This window comes from Neolamprologus multifasciatus, chromosome 5 (assembly GCF_963576455.1).
Source record: "Neolamprologus multifasciatus chromosome 5, fNeoMul1.2, whole genome shotgun sequence".
In the NCBI taxonomy this organism is placed as follows: domain Eukaryota; kingdom Metazoa; phylum Chordata; class Actinopteri; order Cichliformes; family Cichlidae; genus Neolamprologus; species Neolamprologus multifasciatus.
In genome coordinates, this window is record NC_140443.1 from 21,560,999 (window position 1) to 21,580,635 (window position 19,637).

The window sequence follows — 19,637 nt, forward strand, 5'->3', positions numbered from 1 at the left end:
AAAATCATAAAAGGAAAGTGATCACTCATAATAGCACTTTAATCACATCTTAATTTTGAAATTATTAAAACCCGTCTACCTTTTTATTCCTGCATTTATATTGTATTGTAATTCATATATTTGCAAGTTTCTGACAGTTTCTACTACGACAAACCAACAGAAACACAAACGGAAATGGGAAACGACAAAAGGGCGGGCTCTGGAGTGTTAATGTGATTGACAGGCTCTAAACCAATGAATGCTCGGGGATATTTGGCGTAGCCCACTAGTTTACCACAGTTGTTAGATGGGCGGTACTTAAAGGTATCACTTCCGCTTATTTTCCCTAGTAACCCACATGGAAACAGATTTTCCTGTGTTTTCAGTTTGGGCGCCGATTGAGGCGGTGTTTCGTATTAGAGATTTTATGTGTATTTAACGCATCTGGCTGACTTTACACAATACATTTGCACAAATAACGCAACTATGAAGATCGAGGAGGTAAAAAGCACAACAAAAACGCAGAGGATCGCTTCACACAGTCACGTCAAAGGACTGGGGCTAGACGAGGCCGGTAATGCTAAACAGACAGCATGTGGACTCGTGGGCCAGGAGGCTGCAAGAGAGGTAATATTCGTGTTTCACGTCATTTGCTTTCTTTTTTCTTTTGGGGGACTATTATGTAAGAAGGGATTATTTACGAGGACAATTGAGCGCTTTACAGACACTACAGTACAAGCTAATCCTATTAGCATTGAGTGGGGTCGCTGTCGTTTGCGGGTCCGATTTGTGACAGAGAGACGCTGACTTATAAGAAGACAGTATATACATCCCTATATTTGAACTTAATCTGGATTAAAAGTATGAATTGTGAATTTATAATAACTGTTTTCCAACGGAAAGCAGGGAGGTATCAGTTTTTGATGGATCTAGTTGAGAAAAACGGATCTGCTGTTGGGTACAGGTACAATAAGGGCAACCAGATGAACTACATTTATTTAAAGCCATTTTAACATTCAAATGTGGTTTAATATATCCCTTTTCTTAAGTAGATAATTAAATAAGAGAATGATCCCGAACAGCAGTGAATTATGGGAGCTGATACAAATTTTAATGGGATACAAATTTTCATTTTTCTTGTTGGCCATTGTCAATATTTTGTATTTATCTTTTTATTTGCTATTTATACCCATTTTGTGCTGGTAATTAAAAAAAAAAAATCATCATTACTAATAACAAAAGTGGTGTTAAGTCTTTCAGGGTGTCACACTATATTTAAAAAATGTACACCCATGAAACTCATGTAACGCACCAATTCAATGATCACTGGCCACTGACATTGGTAAGTAATATTTATTTGAATGTACAAACTGATATATATTTTAAGTTAGTGTGAGTTTTATTGAAAATGAAATATTGCAGGTTCATTGTTAACCCAGCAAAGCTTTTCACAAAATAAATAGCAAAGTTATGGTAAAGACTAGAGCAGGGATGTCAAACTCATTTTATGTTTTGGGCCACATACATCCATCTTTGATCTTAAGTGGGCTGGGCCAGTGAAACTCTTTTCCATCAGTGTATAACTGCACATTTAATCTCTGAGATATCTTAACATAAGATAAAGACGTGCAATTTAAACAGCATGTCTGAGTTTTTCTACATGATATCGACATTTTACTGTAGTAAATAGCAAAACAACTCTGTCAACATGATTCTTTAGTCTTAAACTGAAAGAAATAAATGTCTAAAATTGCTGAAAAGGTTCTGGTAGTTCCCTGTTCAGACTGGCCTGCAACTATGAAACAGCATTTTTTTAAGTCACAAAAATTATTTTTAATTGGGAATCGCTGTGAAAATAAGGGGCCTTTTTAGAAAATAGTGGAGAAAAAAAACAGGGAATTTTCTGTCATTTAATTGCTTATCTGTTGCTTTGGTGTAATATGAATAGGGATGTCTTTAGCAGCAGGAAAAAGCTGTAAAACTTATGAAAATACAGTTAAAAAAATAATAATTTATTCCACCTTGCACATTTTCCAAAGTCACCCAATGGGCTGGATTGGAGTCTTTGCTTGTTATGTTTGACACCTGTAGACTAGAGCCTGATTCATTTATCAGCAGGGTAGGTTTATCAACAGTTAATAGCTGTTTGGTGGTCTGTTAGTATTGGCATTTATACTGCCTTAACAGTGAAAATAGGAAAAATATAAAGGGGAGACTAGAGAACGACGTATTGACACTGCATAGTTTGTCCATCAGAGGGCACTCTGCAACTTCCCTGTTATTTGGAACGCCACAGAAGCAACAACCAGAGCATTAATGAATTACTACAGTAACAAATGTTAGGGAAATCTGTTTGTGTTTTATATTTCTGACAGATAAAAAATCAGATATTAGAAAATTGACTTTTTAATTTCATTCTTAAAAATCCTACATTGACCCTGCCCACCTCCGATGTGTACTCTGCTACATGCGCTGCACCCAGTGCTGATGTTTTTGTAAAGAATGTAGGTAAAACATATTTATATAGCACATTTCTAGATGAAACGCTTTACCACAACAATCAACAAAGAACAATGCTGATATAAAAACACAACAATAATTTCCACTAGGAAAAAGCAAGTCTATGCAAATAAGCTCCTGGAAGTCCCTGAGAGCAGCCATTTGGCTTTTCTACGTTTAAAACCCGCCAACCAGCCAAATGGCAGGTAGGCTTTTAGCTAATATCCTGAACTGAACTGTGAACTGCTGCTTTTGTTATGTAAATAAGGTGGTGCTGAGCCGTTAGGGTTAGGGGTTAGGGTTAGCCTAACCCCTAACTGTGAACTTCCTTTCCTGTTGAGGCCAATGAAATTGTCATCTTGCGGGGTTTACTAGGCTGCTGGTCAGCAAACCTGTGAAACCCACAGTATAACCCTAACCCTGCAGTATATTGCAAGGGTTATTATATTGCAAGTAATAACCCTTGTGGGTTAGCCTAACCCTAACCCACAAGGAAACTTGTGTTTCTGTTTGCCATCTTAGGGAGAAATCAACACACATGGGTGTATTTCCTTTGTTGCTGAGATTTATTGATAAAAACAGTACAAAAAGAAAACAACAAACAAAAAACAACCATTTGTACACATATTTACAAATAATAATAAAAAGTGAGTGAGTACATTTCAACATTTTCAGCAATCACTCACTATCCTGGCACTGCCATGGTATCTGTAGTCTGCATTTACCACATGTGTATCTGTAGCAGTGAACACATCGCACAGTGGCACGATTGTTCTTGCAGTTGTGTTTGACCTAACACATGGCTTTTTTTTCCAGGGCTAGGTGTGGAGGGTTGTGTCCAAAGCAACTGTTCTTTTCTTGCCTTCTTCCCAGCCATATGAGAGTGAGCCAACTCTCTTGCAAATGTACTTCCCTTGCCAAGATATGGGAAGACATTGCAAATGTACTTGGATTTTAGGTCGCAAGCCACCCAAAACTTGATCCCAAACTTGTCAGGTTTACTTGCAATATACTGCAGGGTTAGGGTTATACTGTGGGTTTCACAGGTTTGCTGACCAGCAGCCTAGTAGACCCCGCAAGATGACAATTTCATTGACCTCAACAGGAAAGGAAGTTCACAGCTTTTAGCAGCTCCCCACCCCCACACACTAACAAAGAGGCAGTTGGCAGTTAGAAATCAGCAATCATTCAGTAACAACCTAATTTACATATGAATTGATGCTAAAAAACTAGCCAATTTAGCTTCCACTTGGCTGACTTGGGCTTAGAAAAGCCTGGGACTTCCAGTTTCACTGGAAGTCCCAGTTTCATTGGAGTCCGCGGATTTTAAATGTAATAGTAGTACATTCTCGATCCCTAATGCATGATTTCCTTTCATTTTCGGTCTTCAGAGTAGAACAATGAGGTTTTGGCCAGAAGATCTCAATCACCTGCATGCTATATATGGATGCAATCGTTTATTAATGAAAGCAGGCATTTGATCATGCAGAGCTCTGAAAATTATTGCAAAGAAGTCTGAACTTATGGGGATCCGGGGTGAAGACGTCAAATAGGGTGTCACATCAGAACACTTGGAGGTAGCCTCGCAGCAGCTGGTTGGACTATTTGTAAGCGATCCAACAAATGACATATTGAAGCCAATGTACAGTGAAATGCAGTGGTCCAGTTGTTAGGAAACAAAAGAATGAATAATGATTTCCATTTCCAATTTGGACGGAATTTTACTGAGGCGGGCAATATTTTGTAGATGATAAAAGCGGGATCACAGGACGGGAAGGAGAAAAATTAGCATTTCTTAAGTAATTGTGCAAGCTGTTATTTGCTATTCTGATACAAATATACAATGCATTATTATTTCTCTGACAGTTAATGTGAGTGGCTACAGAGGATTGCACAGATTATAACTACATTGACGCAGCTTGTAGGGCTGCTACAATTCAGAATAACTCGCATAACTCGATTATAAAGAGCAAAAAATCCTTGGGGCAAATTGTTTTTGCTTCTATGCTTTGTTTAACCCACAGCTCTTTTGTTCTCAGTCATCACCCCAAAAAAATGCCAGCATCTCACTCATATTTGCGACTATAAATAGAGATGCAATAGAAACAAACTAAGCCATTAAACCCACACAGCCCCCAGTTTTTAAACAAAAAGCTCATAACACAACAGCAGCACTTTCAATCACAATCACAAACCTGCAGCAAGCAGGGGTGAATCTAAAGGTGAGCATGGTGTATATTAGGCCATTTATTTCAAGGCTTTTGAAACAGTATTTTTCTGATTTTAATAACATAAAATAGTTTATTAATAAAACCGTGTTTTCTAATAAAAAACATATAAAAGTTTTTTTCTTCAGGCCTAAAAAAATGTCCACGTGCCAGTAAAACTCTAAACTACTGACTTGGTGCTGTTAGGGTGGACACTTAATTATTAATAGCATCTATATGATCATAACATCTTGTTTACATCAAAGCTCAGGGCGACATTCAGAATGTCGATCTGCTCGCGTTTCTTCATTGCAGCAACGCCACACACCCTAAAAAGGATTACAGACAGACTCACTCACTGATACACTAGCACACTTAAACACGCAGATGCACAAAAACACACATGAACACACAGCAGATCTACCTCATCCATGAGATATAACACCATCGGAACTCTTTTTGCCTCCTACTAATGAGAGAAAGCCCCCCTGTCCCCAAGAACACAGAGTAAAAGAGTTAATGCCTTATTTTAGAACTATTTCTCCTCAGATTACTTGATTAATCAGTCAATCAATCAATCAATCTTTATTTATAAAGCACTTTTCATACAAAAAAAAATGTAGCACAAAGTGCTTTACATGGTTAAAAGCAGCCCCCCCCCCCCCCCCCCCCCCCCAACACACACGCACACACACGCGCACACTTAAAAAGTAAAATTGGACTGGGCACGCATGAGCCAAGTGAGGAAACACTATCATGGGGAGCCGTCTGCACCGGAAGCCGGTCACTGACCGCAGCCTCCAGGCTGGGCACACAGCAGGAGGGAGGCAAAGAAGCCCCCCAGCCAGGCTGAGAGGACCCCCAGAGCCCCAGCAGCCACGGTCGATCACAGCCCCGGTGCAGAGAGCGCCCTCCGAGGGAACACTGGAGATATGACACAATAGGATATATACTGGGTAAAAAGATAAAATAAATAAGAACGGGATACAGTATAAATATAAATATAAATAGAGTAAGAAGATTAAAAAATGAATAAGAATAAAATCAATAAATATTAGGTAAAACCTAAATTAACAATAGAATAACAGGATAGAATAAATAAGCGTAAAATAAATAAACGTTAAGTAAAAGCCAAATTAAAAAGGTGGGTCTTGAGCCTGTTCTTAAAAACATGTACGTTCTCTGCGGCCCTGAGCTCCTCCGGCAGGCTGTTCCACAGACGAGGACCATACCACTGAAAAGCTGCCTCTCCGTGAGTATGTGTCCTGACTTTAGGGACAATCAAAAGGCCAGTACCAGAGGACCTCAAGGTCCGCGAGGGTTCATATGGTAAAAGCAGATCTGAGAGATAAGAAGGCCCAAGACCATTAAGACATTTAAAAACCAATAAAAGAACTTTAAAATCGATCCTGAAACACACAGGGAGCCAGTGCAGCGATTCTAAAACCGGTGTAATGTGGGCCCGCCCTCTCGTCTTCATCAGCACACGAGCTGCAGAGTTTTGTAAAAGTTGTAAAGTTGAAATATTCTTTTTAGGAAGACCAGAGAGCAGGGCATTACAGTAATCAATGCGACTGGTAATAAAAGCATGCATCAACATCTCCGTGATGGCCCGAGAGAGAATAGGGCGGACTCTGGCTATATTTTTTAGATGATAAAATCCAATTTTGGTGACATGTTTAATATGTGGGATAAAACCAAGCTCAGAGTCAAAAATAACACCCAGGTTTTTCACTTGTAGCGAAGGACATAGTGAAAATGCCTGTAATTTAGACAAGAGTTTCATAGTGGACAGAATTCCCAACATTCTGGCATCCCACCCACAGGCCAACCGGCAGTCAACAACAGAGGACACACTGGCGGACAGCCCATGGGTGATGACCAGGTCCAGGGTGTGTCCTCTGTTGTGAGTCGGCTGCGTGACGTGCTGGGTAAAATCCAAACAGTGAAGAATGTTTAAGAATTCTTTTGATGCAGGGTCAGAAGGATTATCTATGTGCAGGTTAAAATCACCGGTTAAAATTATCATATTATATTTTGAATGTATGTTTGTTAAAAATTCTGAGAATTCCTTGATAAAAGCAGCACTGTCTTTAGGTGGTCTATAAATTGTGACAGATAAAACTGGAGGGCTGCTGAAAACAATAGCATGGAATTCAAAAGTGGTAAAATGATCAAATAAAATGTGTTTGGTGGTGAGTGTGTTGTTGGCTAAAGATGCAGTCCCACCATCTCTCTTACTAATAGAAAAAGAGAAATTAAAATTTGGTGGGGAGGCCTCAGTGAGAACAACTGGTGCATCCGAACCCAGCCATGTTTCAGTTAAAAATAAACAGTCAAGTTTATTATCTAAAATTAAATCATTAATAATAAAAGACTTCTTCAACAGAGAGCGGACATTTAAAAGTGCCATACTGATTGAGACCGGTGGATTTTTGACAACAGAGTTGAATGGATGTTGACATTTTTGAAGAGGCCGGAGGTTATTAATGTTTTTGGAGTTACTGGATTTATGATAATTCTGTTGCTCTCTGTTTGTGATTATAACGGGTATTGTGTTGACTGTGGGAGAGAAAGGTCCGAGTCCAGAGTTTTGTGTATTACTGTTAAAAGTGGAACAAATATAGGAGCTGGGACCAGGGGAACATCAGTCAGTGACAGACAGATCAGCAGGTGATGTCGGTTTGGGGTAGTGACAGGGCGGTGTGCGGGAGTGCTGTACGCCAAATTCCAAATTGGCGGACAGCAAACGGCGTCCCCAGGCGTTGAGGTGGAGCCCGTCTGCTCCAAAAAGATGCCTCCTCTCCCAGAAGGCATCAAAATTGTTAATAAAACCCACGCCATGGGAGACACAGGCGGAGGAAAGCCAGGTGTTAAGGCTGAGCAGCCGGCTGAAACGGCCTATCCCTCTGCCACAGGTAGGGGTGGGCCCGGAGATAAAAGCACTCACCTGCAACTGACCAAGAAGGCTGAAGAGTTGGAGGAAGTCCAGCTTCAGCAGCTCAGATTGCTGTTTGGGGATGTCATTGGTGCCGATATGGATGATGAGCCGGTTGGCCTGTGGGTGGGATGCCAGAATGTTGGGAATTCTGTCCACTATGTCGGCAACGGTGGCTCCCGGGAACGACAGCGTGAGCACCCCCCTCATCCGCACGTTCCTGACGATGGAATCCCCGAGGACCAGCGTGGAGAGAGGAAGTGCCATCGGGGGCTGCTGGCCATCTGAGACGCCCTCGCCGCGGCACCGGGGGTGTTCAGATGGAGATGCGCCAGCCAGTAGAATACTTAATTACTAAATTGGATGTGAATTGCTAAATTCTTGTTCCACTGGGTGGGCTTTGAATTGAATTGTTTTTGTCAGCCACATTAAAGGAACTGACGTTTGTATCAGAGTGTGACTTTAGCCACAACAGATGCGTTGCCTCGTGTGCTTTACAGTTCTCCAACAGGCTTGTATAATGCCTGGGTTCAGGAGTGGGGGTTTTGCTAGTTGTTCTGCTAGTTAGTAGGGGTGGGGGAAAAAATCGATACTGTGTAGTATCGTGATATTTTGTTTGCTAATAATGTATCGATACAGAAACAGCAGAAATCGATATTTTGTTACAAAAAGGTTTTTGTGCTCTGACTTCAGAGCATGTTGATCCTTTTTCTGAGCAAGAATCCTGATGTTCCTTCACTGTCCAACTTTTTTTTGGCAGCAATAAACATGACAGTTTACTTATTTTAATTTAAGACATGTTTTATTTTAATTAAGTTTAAAACTTTTTTATTTAATGTAAAATTATATTTTGTTTTAATTTACTTTCAAATTCTTCAGTTGCTGAAGGGGCTGCATAGTTTTCATAAACTGCATAGTTCAGAATAGCTATAATTGTACCAGATGGTTGCGTTCAGTTAAGTTGGACTAGACTGTAATACAAACCGTTCAGTTTGTCAACAATAAAACTGAAATGAGAGAAAGACTGAGTGTGAGACTTTGATATTAGATAAAATGAATATTGATAAAGTTTACCTTTATGTACAGAATCTGAATATCGCAAAATATTTGAAAAAATTGCAATAATATCGTATCGTGGGATGTATGGTGATTCCCACCTCTACTAGTTAGTTGTATTGCATTTAAGCCTTGCACGTGTGCATAATAGTCTAATTTGTCTCATTCTCCAGGCTTGTGGTATCATCGTTGAGCTGATCCGCTCAAAAAAGATGGCAGGGAGGGCCGTTTTACTGGCAGGGCCACCTGGAACAGGAAAGGTAAGTGTGCTGTGTTCAGCAGTAAGGTTTAATTTAATATAGCTGATATCTCTGAAGCGTTTGTTAACCATGCCTCTTTATTTCTTCCTGCCTGCGCACCTTCAGACTGCCCTCGCCCTGGCTATGGCACAGGAGCTGGGAAACAAGGTACCATTCTGTCCCATGGTCGGCAGTGAGGTCTACTCATCTGAAATCAAGAAGACAGAAGTATTGATGGAGAATTTCAGGAGGGCGATTGGTGAGTGTTGGATAGATTTTTAACTCAGATTTTAGTTTTCTGTTCTCCAGGTTTACTCGATGGGTTGTGACCTGTTGGGCATTTAGTTTGTAGAAGTGAAAATGAGCTTACTATTACCAAATGCATAATTGGTAAGAAAATAAGAAACTGACCTAATGATTTAATTAGATTTAATATTGATATACACCTAAAGCATTTTGTCTTTTTAAAAATAATATTTTTTATGCGTCTCTTCTATTGTACTGGTGGGACAATATCAGGTCATACTAGCAGTGAGAAAGAAACTCTTGCACACACAGTTGTCATGAGCTGAAAGGTAACACTGTAAAGCAGATTTATAAAGGTGGTGAGAAGGAATGGCAGAAAGGGGATCTGAGACTGCTGATGCTACCTGTTGAGTGGGCAGCAAACGGAGCCAAGGTGGAGGGAGACGTGGTCATTAGCACATTCACTCCACCCCTTGAGCAAATTCTTCAGAGAGACCAGGTTTCATTTGAACGTTGTCATCACCTTGTCGATAACAGCACCCTGATGGACAGTCCCCGCCTTTAGAGCTGCTCTGTGCTCCACAGCACCGAGGATTAGACACCTGTGTGCTGCATGTAACAGGAACAGGAGCATGATCGTGTTACACTGAACAATGTCCAGTCATTTCACAGGACACACGTGTTTCTTTTCTGTAATAAAATACGTTGCTCGGTGACCCAATGGATGCTGCGGCTTAGCTCATGTAGGAATATAAAGACCAGATTAGGTTGTGCATAGTTTGTATGTGTGTAAATGTGTAACTGCAATGCTGCGCCATATTCAGGATTGCGCATCAAAGAAACAAAGGAGGTGTATGAAGGGGAGGTGACAGAGCTGACCCCATGCGAGACCGAGAATCCCATGGGCGGCTACGGGAAAACCATCAGCCATGTCATCATCGGTCTGAAGACTGCCAAAGGCACAAAACAGCTCAAGGTCAGACTGAGAGTTTTAATCTTTCTTAGTTTGTGTTTGTAGTTTTCCTTCTGTTGGAAACTCAGTTATTTTGTGTGAACAAGCCATATAGTAATGCAAATAAGGACCAATGTTGAAGCACCAACAGTTACATATTATCAATATGTTAATGACTTCTGTTCAAATTTAGCTTTCAGTTGTTTTTATTTTCTAACTGTGATTATAGTTTTAGTAATCAGGTTAATGCTGCAGAGGGAAATTAGATTTCAAGTATAGTCTGATGTAATAATGCTAATGGCAGGGTGCCGGTTTAGCTCAGTGCATTGAGCGGGCGACCACATGCTATATGGCTGAGAGCTGCCGGCCCGGGCTTGAGTCCGATCTGCAGCCCTAAGCTGCATGTCTTTCCCCTCAGCTTTCCTGTCCTTTCTTCACTGTGTCTGTCAATAAAGCTGAAAAAGGGCAAAAAACCATAATGCTGACAGCCAAAGCTAGGCCAGCGTTTTGCTTTAAAACATTTAAAGTTGTTGTGTTTCCTTAGCTGGATCCCAGTATTTATGAGAGTCTTCAGAAAGAGCGTGTGGAGGTGGGAGATGTCATCTACATCGAAGCTAACAGTGGAGCCGTGAAGGTAAACCATTTTACTTTTATGCTTTTGTTACATTTGCAGCACATTTTGGTTGTTGGCAAAAGCGAGAAACTGATCATGGCTGATTTTTAATTTACCAGATTGTGTATAGTTTACAGATGAAAAATGTTTTTTCCAAAAAACGTCTTAGTCGGGTCAAAGTTGAGGATTTTTCCATCTTGCTTGTCCTCTTCAACCCTTCATGGTGGCATGCTTTCATCTCTCTCCACCCTGCTGCATTTGTGTTGTACTCTGGAATGAGCCTCTCATTCCCGCGGCTCTTCATGTTCCATTTATCTCTCCATCTCCCACAGCGCCTCTTTACCAACAGTGGGGCTTGTGGCCTGTGCTGAAAGGCTGCAGGAGCGGTTCTTTTAATCAGTGCAGGTGGGCCAGAAGCACAGGTCGGCTCTAGTCAGAGGGTAAAGGAGGAGGGCTGGGCGACACATTTGTTACTGTTGACAGCCACCTCATGACTTGCCTTCTGAACCTCTTTCATCCTTCAGCCATATGCCCTTGTTCCTGCAGTGGGCTGGCACTGAGTTCAGTCATACATCTGCTCTCCCTCCTGCAGTGTGGTACCTTTCCCTTCATTGTTGACTGCAGCAATGTGAGACATTAATCTTTTCTATTACTGTGCCTTTGCAGAGACAAGGCCGCTGTGACACCTTTGCAACAGAGTTTGACCTGGAGGCAGAGGAGTATGTTCCGCTGCCCAAAGGTGATGTCCACAAAAAGAAGGAGATTGTCCAAGATGTCACACTGCATGACCTGGATGTTGCAAATGCTCGTCCCCAGGTACATAACTGCAATAATAAAGTAGCATCAGTTTGGAATAAACGCATCTGTATACATCCTAAAGTTGATTGTTTTTATATTGGCACTCTTTATAAACGGTTCATTGTTTCATCTCAGGGAGGCCAGGACATTCTCTCCATGATGGGACAACTGATGAAGCCCAAAAAGACAGAAATCACAGGTAGAGACGGTGTAACAGCTAACTCAGACTAAATCTCTCAAGTTGTCTTCAGTTCTTGACCCATTGCCAATTTCTTGCTGCAGATAAGTTGCGTGCTGAGATCAACAAGGTGGTGAACCGCTACATAGACCAAGGTATAGCTGAGCTCGTACCTGGCGTGCTGTTCGTGGATGAGGTGCACATGCTGGACATTGAATGCTTCACGTACCTCCATCGAGCACTGGAAAGCAGCATCGCCCCCATTGTTGTATTCGCTTCTAACAGGGGAAACTGTTTAATCAGGTGAGAAGTGCTTTATGGAGAGAAGCACATTTTGTTTTTGTTTATTTTTAAGGTAAAACAAAACAGTTTCAGGATTTAAGAAGTTTTTGTTGACCAGGGGGACAGAGGACATCAGTTCTCCGCACGGCATTCCTCTGGACTTGCTGGACAGAGTCATGATCATTCGCACCATGTTGTACACACCACAGGAGATGAAGCAGGTAAGTCTGAAAACCAATTTCTGTGGATTATGTGATGTGCGACATCAAGCTGTCTGTGCATGCGTCACTAACGAGGCTGTGGTCTGCAGATCATCAAGATTCGGGCTCAGACCGAAGGAATCAGCATCAGCGAGGAGGCTCTTACACACCTGGCAGAGATTGGCACCAAGACCACCCTCAGGTACGGCCAAACACTCTGGGTGTGTTATGATGAGATGCCTCAACTCAGTAAGAGGGTTACGGTTTGCTCAACAAAATCTAAAAGTTCATGTGTACTCTTTCTATTTTTGACGTACCGTAATAAATTTGTTTAGCCATAACTGTTGCCAGATATTTTTAAAAAACTTTGTTTAAAGGGATTAGAATAGCTCAGCTACATCACTGAGACCAACATGTATAAAGTTACAGATAAAAGACTGTATACTGTAGTAAAGCTCTTGTAGGATTTGCACCCATTAAACTATCTTCTATATCTACTATCTACTATAAACAGGTTTACTATAAATATTTGTATGTGGGTGTACTGAGTCTTTCCTATTTCCTGTTTTGTCTCAGATACGCTGTACAGCTGCTGACGCCGGCAAGTCTGTTGGGCCGCGTTCAGGGAAAAGAAACAGTGGAGAGGGAGCAGGTAGAAGAGATCAATGAGCTGTTCTATGACGCCAAGTCTTCAGCAAAAATCCTCCAAGATCAGGATCACAAGTTTATGAAATAAAACTTGTGATCATTGTATTTGTCCATCCTAGTTTCACTCTGTTCATTGCATTTTATCATCTTCGCCCTTCACTGTAACTCACTCCGGTGTCCCTGCCTCTGCTTTCTGTAGTAGTTTTGTTCAGCTGAATTTTTATTTGTTCCATTTGTCAATGGAAAATTTTGAAATTAAAAAAAAAGGAAAAATTTTAATTTTCTTAATTTTGCCTCTTATTTTTGGATTTTAGTAGTACAGTTTACTAGCATCTCACAGGGATAACAGACAGGCAAGAAGAGACAATTTGCATCATTTCAAGAGATTTTATTGCAACGTAATTTCATCATTGCTGAATAAATCTGTCTTTCTGTTCATTATTATTATTATTATTATTATTATCATTATCATCATTAAGGTTTTTCTGAAGTGTACTGCATACACTACTTTATACTCCCACTCTGAAACTTCCGGTGTAACAAAAAGTCGTATCAGACAGATCAACAAATATCTGTTTTAAACACTGAAACGGAGTTCATCAGTTAGTTCCTTGAATTTTAAGAAAGGTGTCTATCAATATAAATCTAGTAAAATATAAATGTAAAATTTTGTCATAAAAAAATACAGAAAAAATTGGCTTTAAACAAGATTTACTTGGGTTAAAGTAAGACAAGAAAACAGCTGATCGAAACACATGAACATGGAGCAGGTGTGATTCAGCCAAGGTCAGGTTTTCTCCTATTTCCTGATTGGCTGGCCTGAGCGAGTGTTGAAAGCAGTCTCTGCTCCTGACCTCGCTCTGCTGAACACAGAGGGCGCAACTTTACCCATTTTCTCTGTGAAGAACAGGAAACAGCAGTAGGATATCTCACTGTAAATGCAGCAGTAAAGAGGATTATGTAAGACAAATATTTGCTCTGTAAGTACATTGTGTCCCACTCCGTGTCAGAGGGAACACTGTGACAGGAATCTCCCATCATTACAACCCCTTTCTTTTTTTCTTCTTCTCTGTATATGGAATGGAAACTTGAGCATCATGAGAAACGCCCCTCGCATTAACTCACGGCTGCAGTGTGGTCTTAGCTTAACCAAATACAGAAAGCAGAATAGTTTCTTTCGCTCTCATCTGCTGGTTTAGTGTCCTTACCGCACTCCTCCATTACTTCCATTGTCTTGCTCTTGGGAGGCCCGGCAGCACCCAGCTTGTTCTTTGCTTCAGTCAGGTCTTCGTCTCTCACTTCAGGACGCTGCATTTGCTCATCTTCCTGATTAGGCTGAAAGGCAGTAAAGGGAAAGTAAAACACATAGAGGTTACTGACAGTCCCCGTGTCTGCAACAATTATGCCCTGCTTTGGAAGCTCAAAGACTGCTCTTACTTGAGACATGATTGTTGAGTAGCTGAAGATGGCCTGGAATAAATTTTTCTTCCTTTCAGCGGGCTCTCTTTCTCCAACAGGCCCAACCCAACACACACTCTCATATATATATACACAACCTAACAGTGAGTCAGTCTCCAGTGGGCAATAAATCTGTTCCTAACACATAATAAATGACGTAATGAGGGAACTGACTCCTCCTCTTGATCTCTCACTCCTATTTTTCTCAGGGTCTGCTTCTTCCTTAGAAAATGAAACACTTCTACAACTTGTGGCATTACTTTATGTCGAATAAATCTGAGGTGTAGGAATCTTGCGTGGTTGGGCAGCTGCTTTCTAACAGCGCTGACAATAAACAGGCCACGCAAATTAAACTCGAAGTTCTCGAAGTACTTGATTTTCTTAAGAGGAGACTTTATTTTTCCTGCTGTGAAAGAATGTCACCCCACCCACACACCCATCCATCCATCTTTGTGAAAATCGCTGGGGTGATGGGATAGGTTCATTTTCCATAATTACATCATTATTCAACCCCACGGAAACCCCAAATTCAGTGGAAATTAGTTTAGGGGCAAGAAAAGCAACTAAATGGCTGTCTTATCAGACAGGGAAACAATTATGAAGTAGCTGAGTTGACTTAAGCACTGAACTCAAACTTTTCTTTCTAAAAAAAGGGAAAAAAAATAATAGTGCAAATCAAGGCTCAAGAACGTAACTACTTCTCACAATATCAACAAAATATTTGGTCCAAGTAAGGTAGCAGAAGTCAAGCATTTCATTTCATTTTAGTAAACATGTTGTACTGCTTCTTAAATACAACTCTACTCCAATCAGTCAACACTGAGAGCGCCTGCCTTAGTTTGTGCACAACTGTTTCACCAAAACAGCTACAGAGGTAGGTGAGCGACACATAAACGCAGTATTTAAAACCAAACTTTTTTCCATTTAATTCCTGGAAAAACACCACAGATATAAATACAGTGGTCATGGTCATTGTGTAAAACAATAAAGAGTTTTATTAAAATACATCCACTTTTTTAAACCCACAACTAAATCCTGAAACATTCATAACATTTTTATATAAAACTCACAGATTCACACACGCTCATGACACATGTGAGGTCCTTAGAAAGAAAAAGTTGTTCCCCGGCTTTCCCATACTCAGTAACTGTCGCTCAGTTTGTAGTGGAAACACATGATTTCTTTGAGTCAGGCGTAACAGTTTTACGTCTAATTTAAGTGCGCTTCTTTCTGAATCGAGGCAGCAGCTGAGTGCTCACAAACTGAACAAGCTTAGTCTCTGTGAGAAGAACAGCTACGACCACACCAAGCAGACATATTGCCCCCACGCTAATATGGACGAGTCTCAGAAGCAAGCCGCTGTCGCAGCAGAAAAAAGCCTGGAGACAAGAAAACAGATGCTCCAGTTAGGATCACAGACTTCTACAGAATAAAAATTATAAGTATGTTTACTAAAAGTGCAGCTCAAAAGTTCCCATTTCGAGGAAAAACAAACCTCAGAAACTGCTGTGACAACTGCACTGACGCCCAACGCCAGCAGTATGGGAAGGGAGGGCAACAGGCCTCGCAGGGGTTTCCACCGACTCAACTGGAAGTACCGGTGTATGTAAAGCAGGCTGTGTAAGATACGGAGGCCCATATTGAGGCAGTTTGCCAGTATGAAGCCAACACTGCCAGCCCACCCTGTCAGTATGTATGACAGGAAGAGGAAGGAGACAGACAGGGCTAGCATGATGAAGTTGTACCTGAGGACATAAACTCAGTGTTAAATGACAGTTTACACGCTATAAAATAACTGTGTGTGTCTATATATACATATATACACACACACACACACACACACATACATACATATATACACACACATACATACATATATACACACACATACATATATATACACACACACATATACATATATATACACACACATATACATATATATACACATATACATATACACATACATACATACACATGTGTGTGTGTGTGTGTGTGTGTGTGTGTGTTTCTGCATTCTCACTTGTCAACCTCTTCTTGGCTCATGACAGCAAAAACAAAACACTCTGTTACACCATTCACAGCAAGCAGGAGGACATAGGAGCTGTAGCATTGCAGCAAACTGGGCCCTAAAAAAATAAAGAAACAGATTTTACAAATTCCCAGCAAAGCAAAATGTCATATACTGGTGTCTCCTGTCACCGGATTCTAGCTCACATACCTGACCCACTACTAAGGAGAGAGCCACCATAAATATCCAGAGCCAGGTGAGAGTATGCATAGCCAAACACTGTGATAATCAGACCAATCACCAGCACCAGTTTCAGCAGGCACTCCAGGACCTCTGCGACAATGGCAACTTCTTCCTATAACAAAAACCAGCAAAAAGAGGTCAAATCAACAATTCCAGCATAGCCGCTCACAAACATTTGTTTGAGATAACGTCCACAGTTCAGACCTGTTTCTGACTTTTGACATCGCGCCCTCTCTCCAGCACTTTGGCAAAGAATATGTAGAAGCTTTCTTCAATTGGCAAGAAGATGAAGCGCGCCACCATGGAGCCCAGATTATTGACAATATCATAAACACCCTGATCTCCAAAGCTGAGGACGTTCAAAAAGGTCATGACGTATCGCTCACCCTCGGTCAGGATCTGCTTCAGGAAGGATTGCTTGAAGAAGCTCCAAGTGAGCCGCGCTAGATTCCTGTCGACTAACGGCTTTAAACACAGAAAAAGGTTAAGAATGTCCACCGTGAATAGTAACCAAAATATAATTAATAATCACAAATAATCAGATTTTTACGAACATTTTCTGATTGACTGTCTCTAATTTACCTAAAACATTATAGTACAAAGCTTGGATATAAATTTTTAGCTTTATATGCTAAATACGTTTCTAGATTTTTTAATGGCCTATCCACCCACTTTCAGGCCTTTTTTCCCCTGAGGCATCTGAGGCAGTGTAACCCAAACCTAACTTTAACACCAGAACTTCCACAGGCAAGCAGGGATCAGGTAATCATCATGCTGACTGCTGCAACAAAGGCTGCTGTCTATGATATTGTAATATACATAAAAATGATACATTGTTGCATTTATTTTAAACCTAATCTGAATGATCAGATTCCTCCAGGGCAGTGTGCATGCCTTAAAAGTGGGTCTCAAAAATGAAAAGTTTGCACAAAATAGAGTTTTCTTCTATTCAGATTAGACTGTCTGCTATTGTTTTTGTGGTACAAATTGTCATATTTGCCCTACCAGCATGAAAGTTGAATGGTAATGCCATTTTCTTAATTTTTGCGACTAGGAATTTCATAAATCAAAAAGATAGATTGATAGATTGATAGATAGATAGAGAGATAGATAGATCGATAGAGAATCAGTGCGAATATTTCACAGCAATCATTACATACATCCAAACTTTGTACCATAAATTTAGCATGCAAATTTGGAGATGGTCGAGCATCACTGTTTGAGATGCAAATCACTGTTTACATCTCAAACAGTAATTTGAGATGCAATGACTCAGTGTGACTTTGATGGATCAGTGATGAGTAATGCATAATGATGTGTAAGGTCAAGTACCTCTCCATACTGTCTGCGGGGCAGCAAATCTCTAACACGGCGCAGTGGGAAACTATTCCTTGCTGCCTCTTTGGAACCCAGGAAACGAATGAAGTAAACAGCATAGCATAGTACCAGGATCCCTGTGTACACCAACTAGAAAAAGTGAACACAGCACAAAGTCATGAAAGGTTAAAACAAATATCTGCAGAAATAAAGCAGCTGATACTTCAGCTGATTTCTTACATGAGCAGCAGAAAAGATGTAAAGGCCCCATTCACGGGAAAACACCACCAGCACCACAGTTATGCTGCACTTTGCGATCATTGCCAAGCTTTCAGCCACCACTTTCAATCGGACAAACATGTGAGCTTGAGCCAAGACCCACAAGGGTTCCGCCAGGAGCTCCTGCACCCCAGATAAGGCAAACAGCACCACGGCAGGACTGTAGTAAGGGACAGTGTGAGTATCTGGGACCTCTAGGAGCCAAAGCCACACATATGACAGCAGTACTGCCCATAACACACCAAGGGGTACCCTAAAAAATTAGAAATAACATGTGAGCATCAAAAACTGAAAATCAGAATGCCTATTTTACCATCTAATCAACTCACGTCATCCAAAGGAGATTGATAACTGGTCTCCAGCTGTGTTTTTTGCCCGATTGTCCGCTCAGACAGGCCCTCCGGAAAGCCTCTCTGGACAAAAACACTAATGTGGAATACAGCAGTGTAAGCCTGCATAATAAAGACACACGTAAGGACACATGTTACAGCGGCTGGAGCCCGAAAACCATTGTGTTGTTTTCCTGCAAACTTTACCTGACATTGACCACCCCAATCAGCTCTTTGGACACAAACCGCAGCGTAAAGGCATTCAGGAGAAAGGTGAGCACACGGAACATTACCTGAGGACATAAAACCGGACAAATAAATGAATAAATAAATAAATAAAAAAATACTACAAATGCTCAACACACATCCACTACCGTGTTTGTTTACCTGTAGCAACACATTATAGGACGCTAGAGTGGACACACTCTGCAGTATGTCCTGAGAGCTCATTTTGATCTTCCTTTGGCTCTGTGAAAACTGTAGTCAGGTGTGGAGTATACCAGGTGTCCGCTGCTTTCTACGAAGAACAATCATAATGCTGCAATAGTCTGGAAACTCTTATCTTGTGCCCGGCAGTTAAAGCTGTGGATCGTACACCAATACTTCCGTAGACATTTTACGCAAGCGCATTACGTGGTGACGTCACGCAACGTTGCTTTCACCATAGTGCCACTAGATAGCGTAATAATGCTTAGGAAAAATCTATAGATGAAATCAAAAATTAATGCTCAATTTATTATGTACTACAGGTCCACGTGGACCACGTGTTTCCGCCACTGAAAAATGCATTACTGGTTAATGTCTCCAAATTCGATTTTCTGACTCAAACCTTGATTGTTGTTGTTTTAGTGGCAGAAACAAGCATCCATAGGGTCTCAATATATTCGCTATATAAACACATATATGCATTTCTGATAAAAATAAATAAATAAATAATAATAATAATAATAAATTACGGGAAAATGTGTCTAATATTTCCTGTCCAAATAAAAAGATTTATTAACAAATAGAAAAAAATATATATTTTGTCGACTGATACTGATTCTTGTTTTGGTTTGTTTATGAATCAAATTTAATCAAAGGATAATGGGTTGTTTTTTTTCCAATGATCAGATCCAAAACGCTAATTTAATTTATATAAAGATTATATTGCTTTAGATCGCCT

The 19,637-nt window shown here is 40.7% G+C and overlaps 3 protein-coding genes across 3 annotated transcripts; 1 reads left to right on the plus strand and 2 right to left on the minus strand.

Moving 5' to 3' along the window:
* The first annotated feature begins 306 nt into the window (after positions 1-306).
* ruvbl1 (RuvB-like AAA ATPase 1) lies at positions 307-13,114 on the plus strand. Its single transcript, XM_085159427.1, has 11 exons — positions 307-606; positions 8,853-8,939; positions 9,045-9,177; positions 9,989-10,140; positions 10,661-10,750; positions 11,396-11,545; positions 11,663-11,726; positions 11,810-12,008; positions 12,106-12,208; positions 12,298-12,389; positions 12,764-13,114. Exons 1-11 carry the CDS (start codon positions 466-468, stop codon positions 12,921-12,923), a joined length of 1,371 nt encoding a protein of 456 aa, XP_085015553.1. The 5' UTR covers positions 307-465; the 3' UTR covers positions 12,924-13,114.
* Positions 13,115-13,208: 94 nt separating this feature from the next.
* Positions 13,209-14,640, minus strand: mustn1a (musculoskeletal, embryonic nuclear protein 1a). Its single transcript, XM_085159428.1, has 3 exons — positions 14,273-14,640; positions 14,044-14,170; positions 13,209-13,732 (listed from the first exon to the last, which is right to left on the minus strand). Exons 1-3 carry the CDS (start codon positions 14,279-14,281, stop codon positions 13,635-13,637), a joined length of 234 nt encoding a protein of 77 aa, XP_085015554.1. The 5' UTR covers positions 14,282-14,640; the 3' UTR covers positions 13,209-13,634.
* An 866-nt stretch (positions 14,641-15,506) lies between these two features.
* On the minus strand, positions 15,507-19,102 carry rft1 (RFT1 homolog). Its single transcript, XM_085159426.1, has 10 exons — positions 18,860-19,102; positions 18,680-18,765; positions 18,473-18,595; positions 18,105-18,396; positions 17,880-18,014; positions 16,752-17,012; positions 16,515-16,659; positions 16,317-16,422; positions 15,789-16,038; positions 15,507-15,672 (listed from the first exon to the last, which is right to left on the minus strand). Exons 1-10 carry the CDS (start codon positions 18,920-18,922, stop codon positions 15,508-15,510), a joined length of 1,626 nt encoding a protein of 541 aa, XP_085015552.1. The 5' UTR covers positions 18,923-19,102; the 3' UTR covers position 15,507.
* Positions 19,103-19,637: the final 535 nt, after the last annotated feature.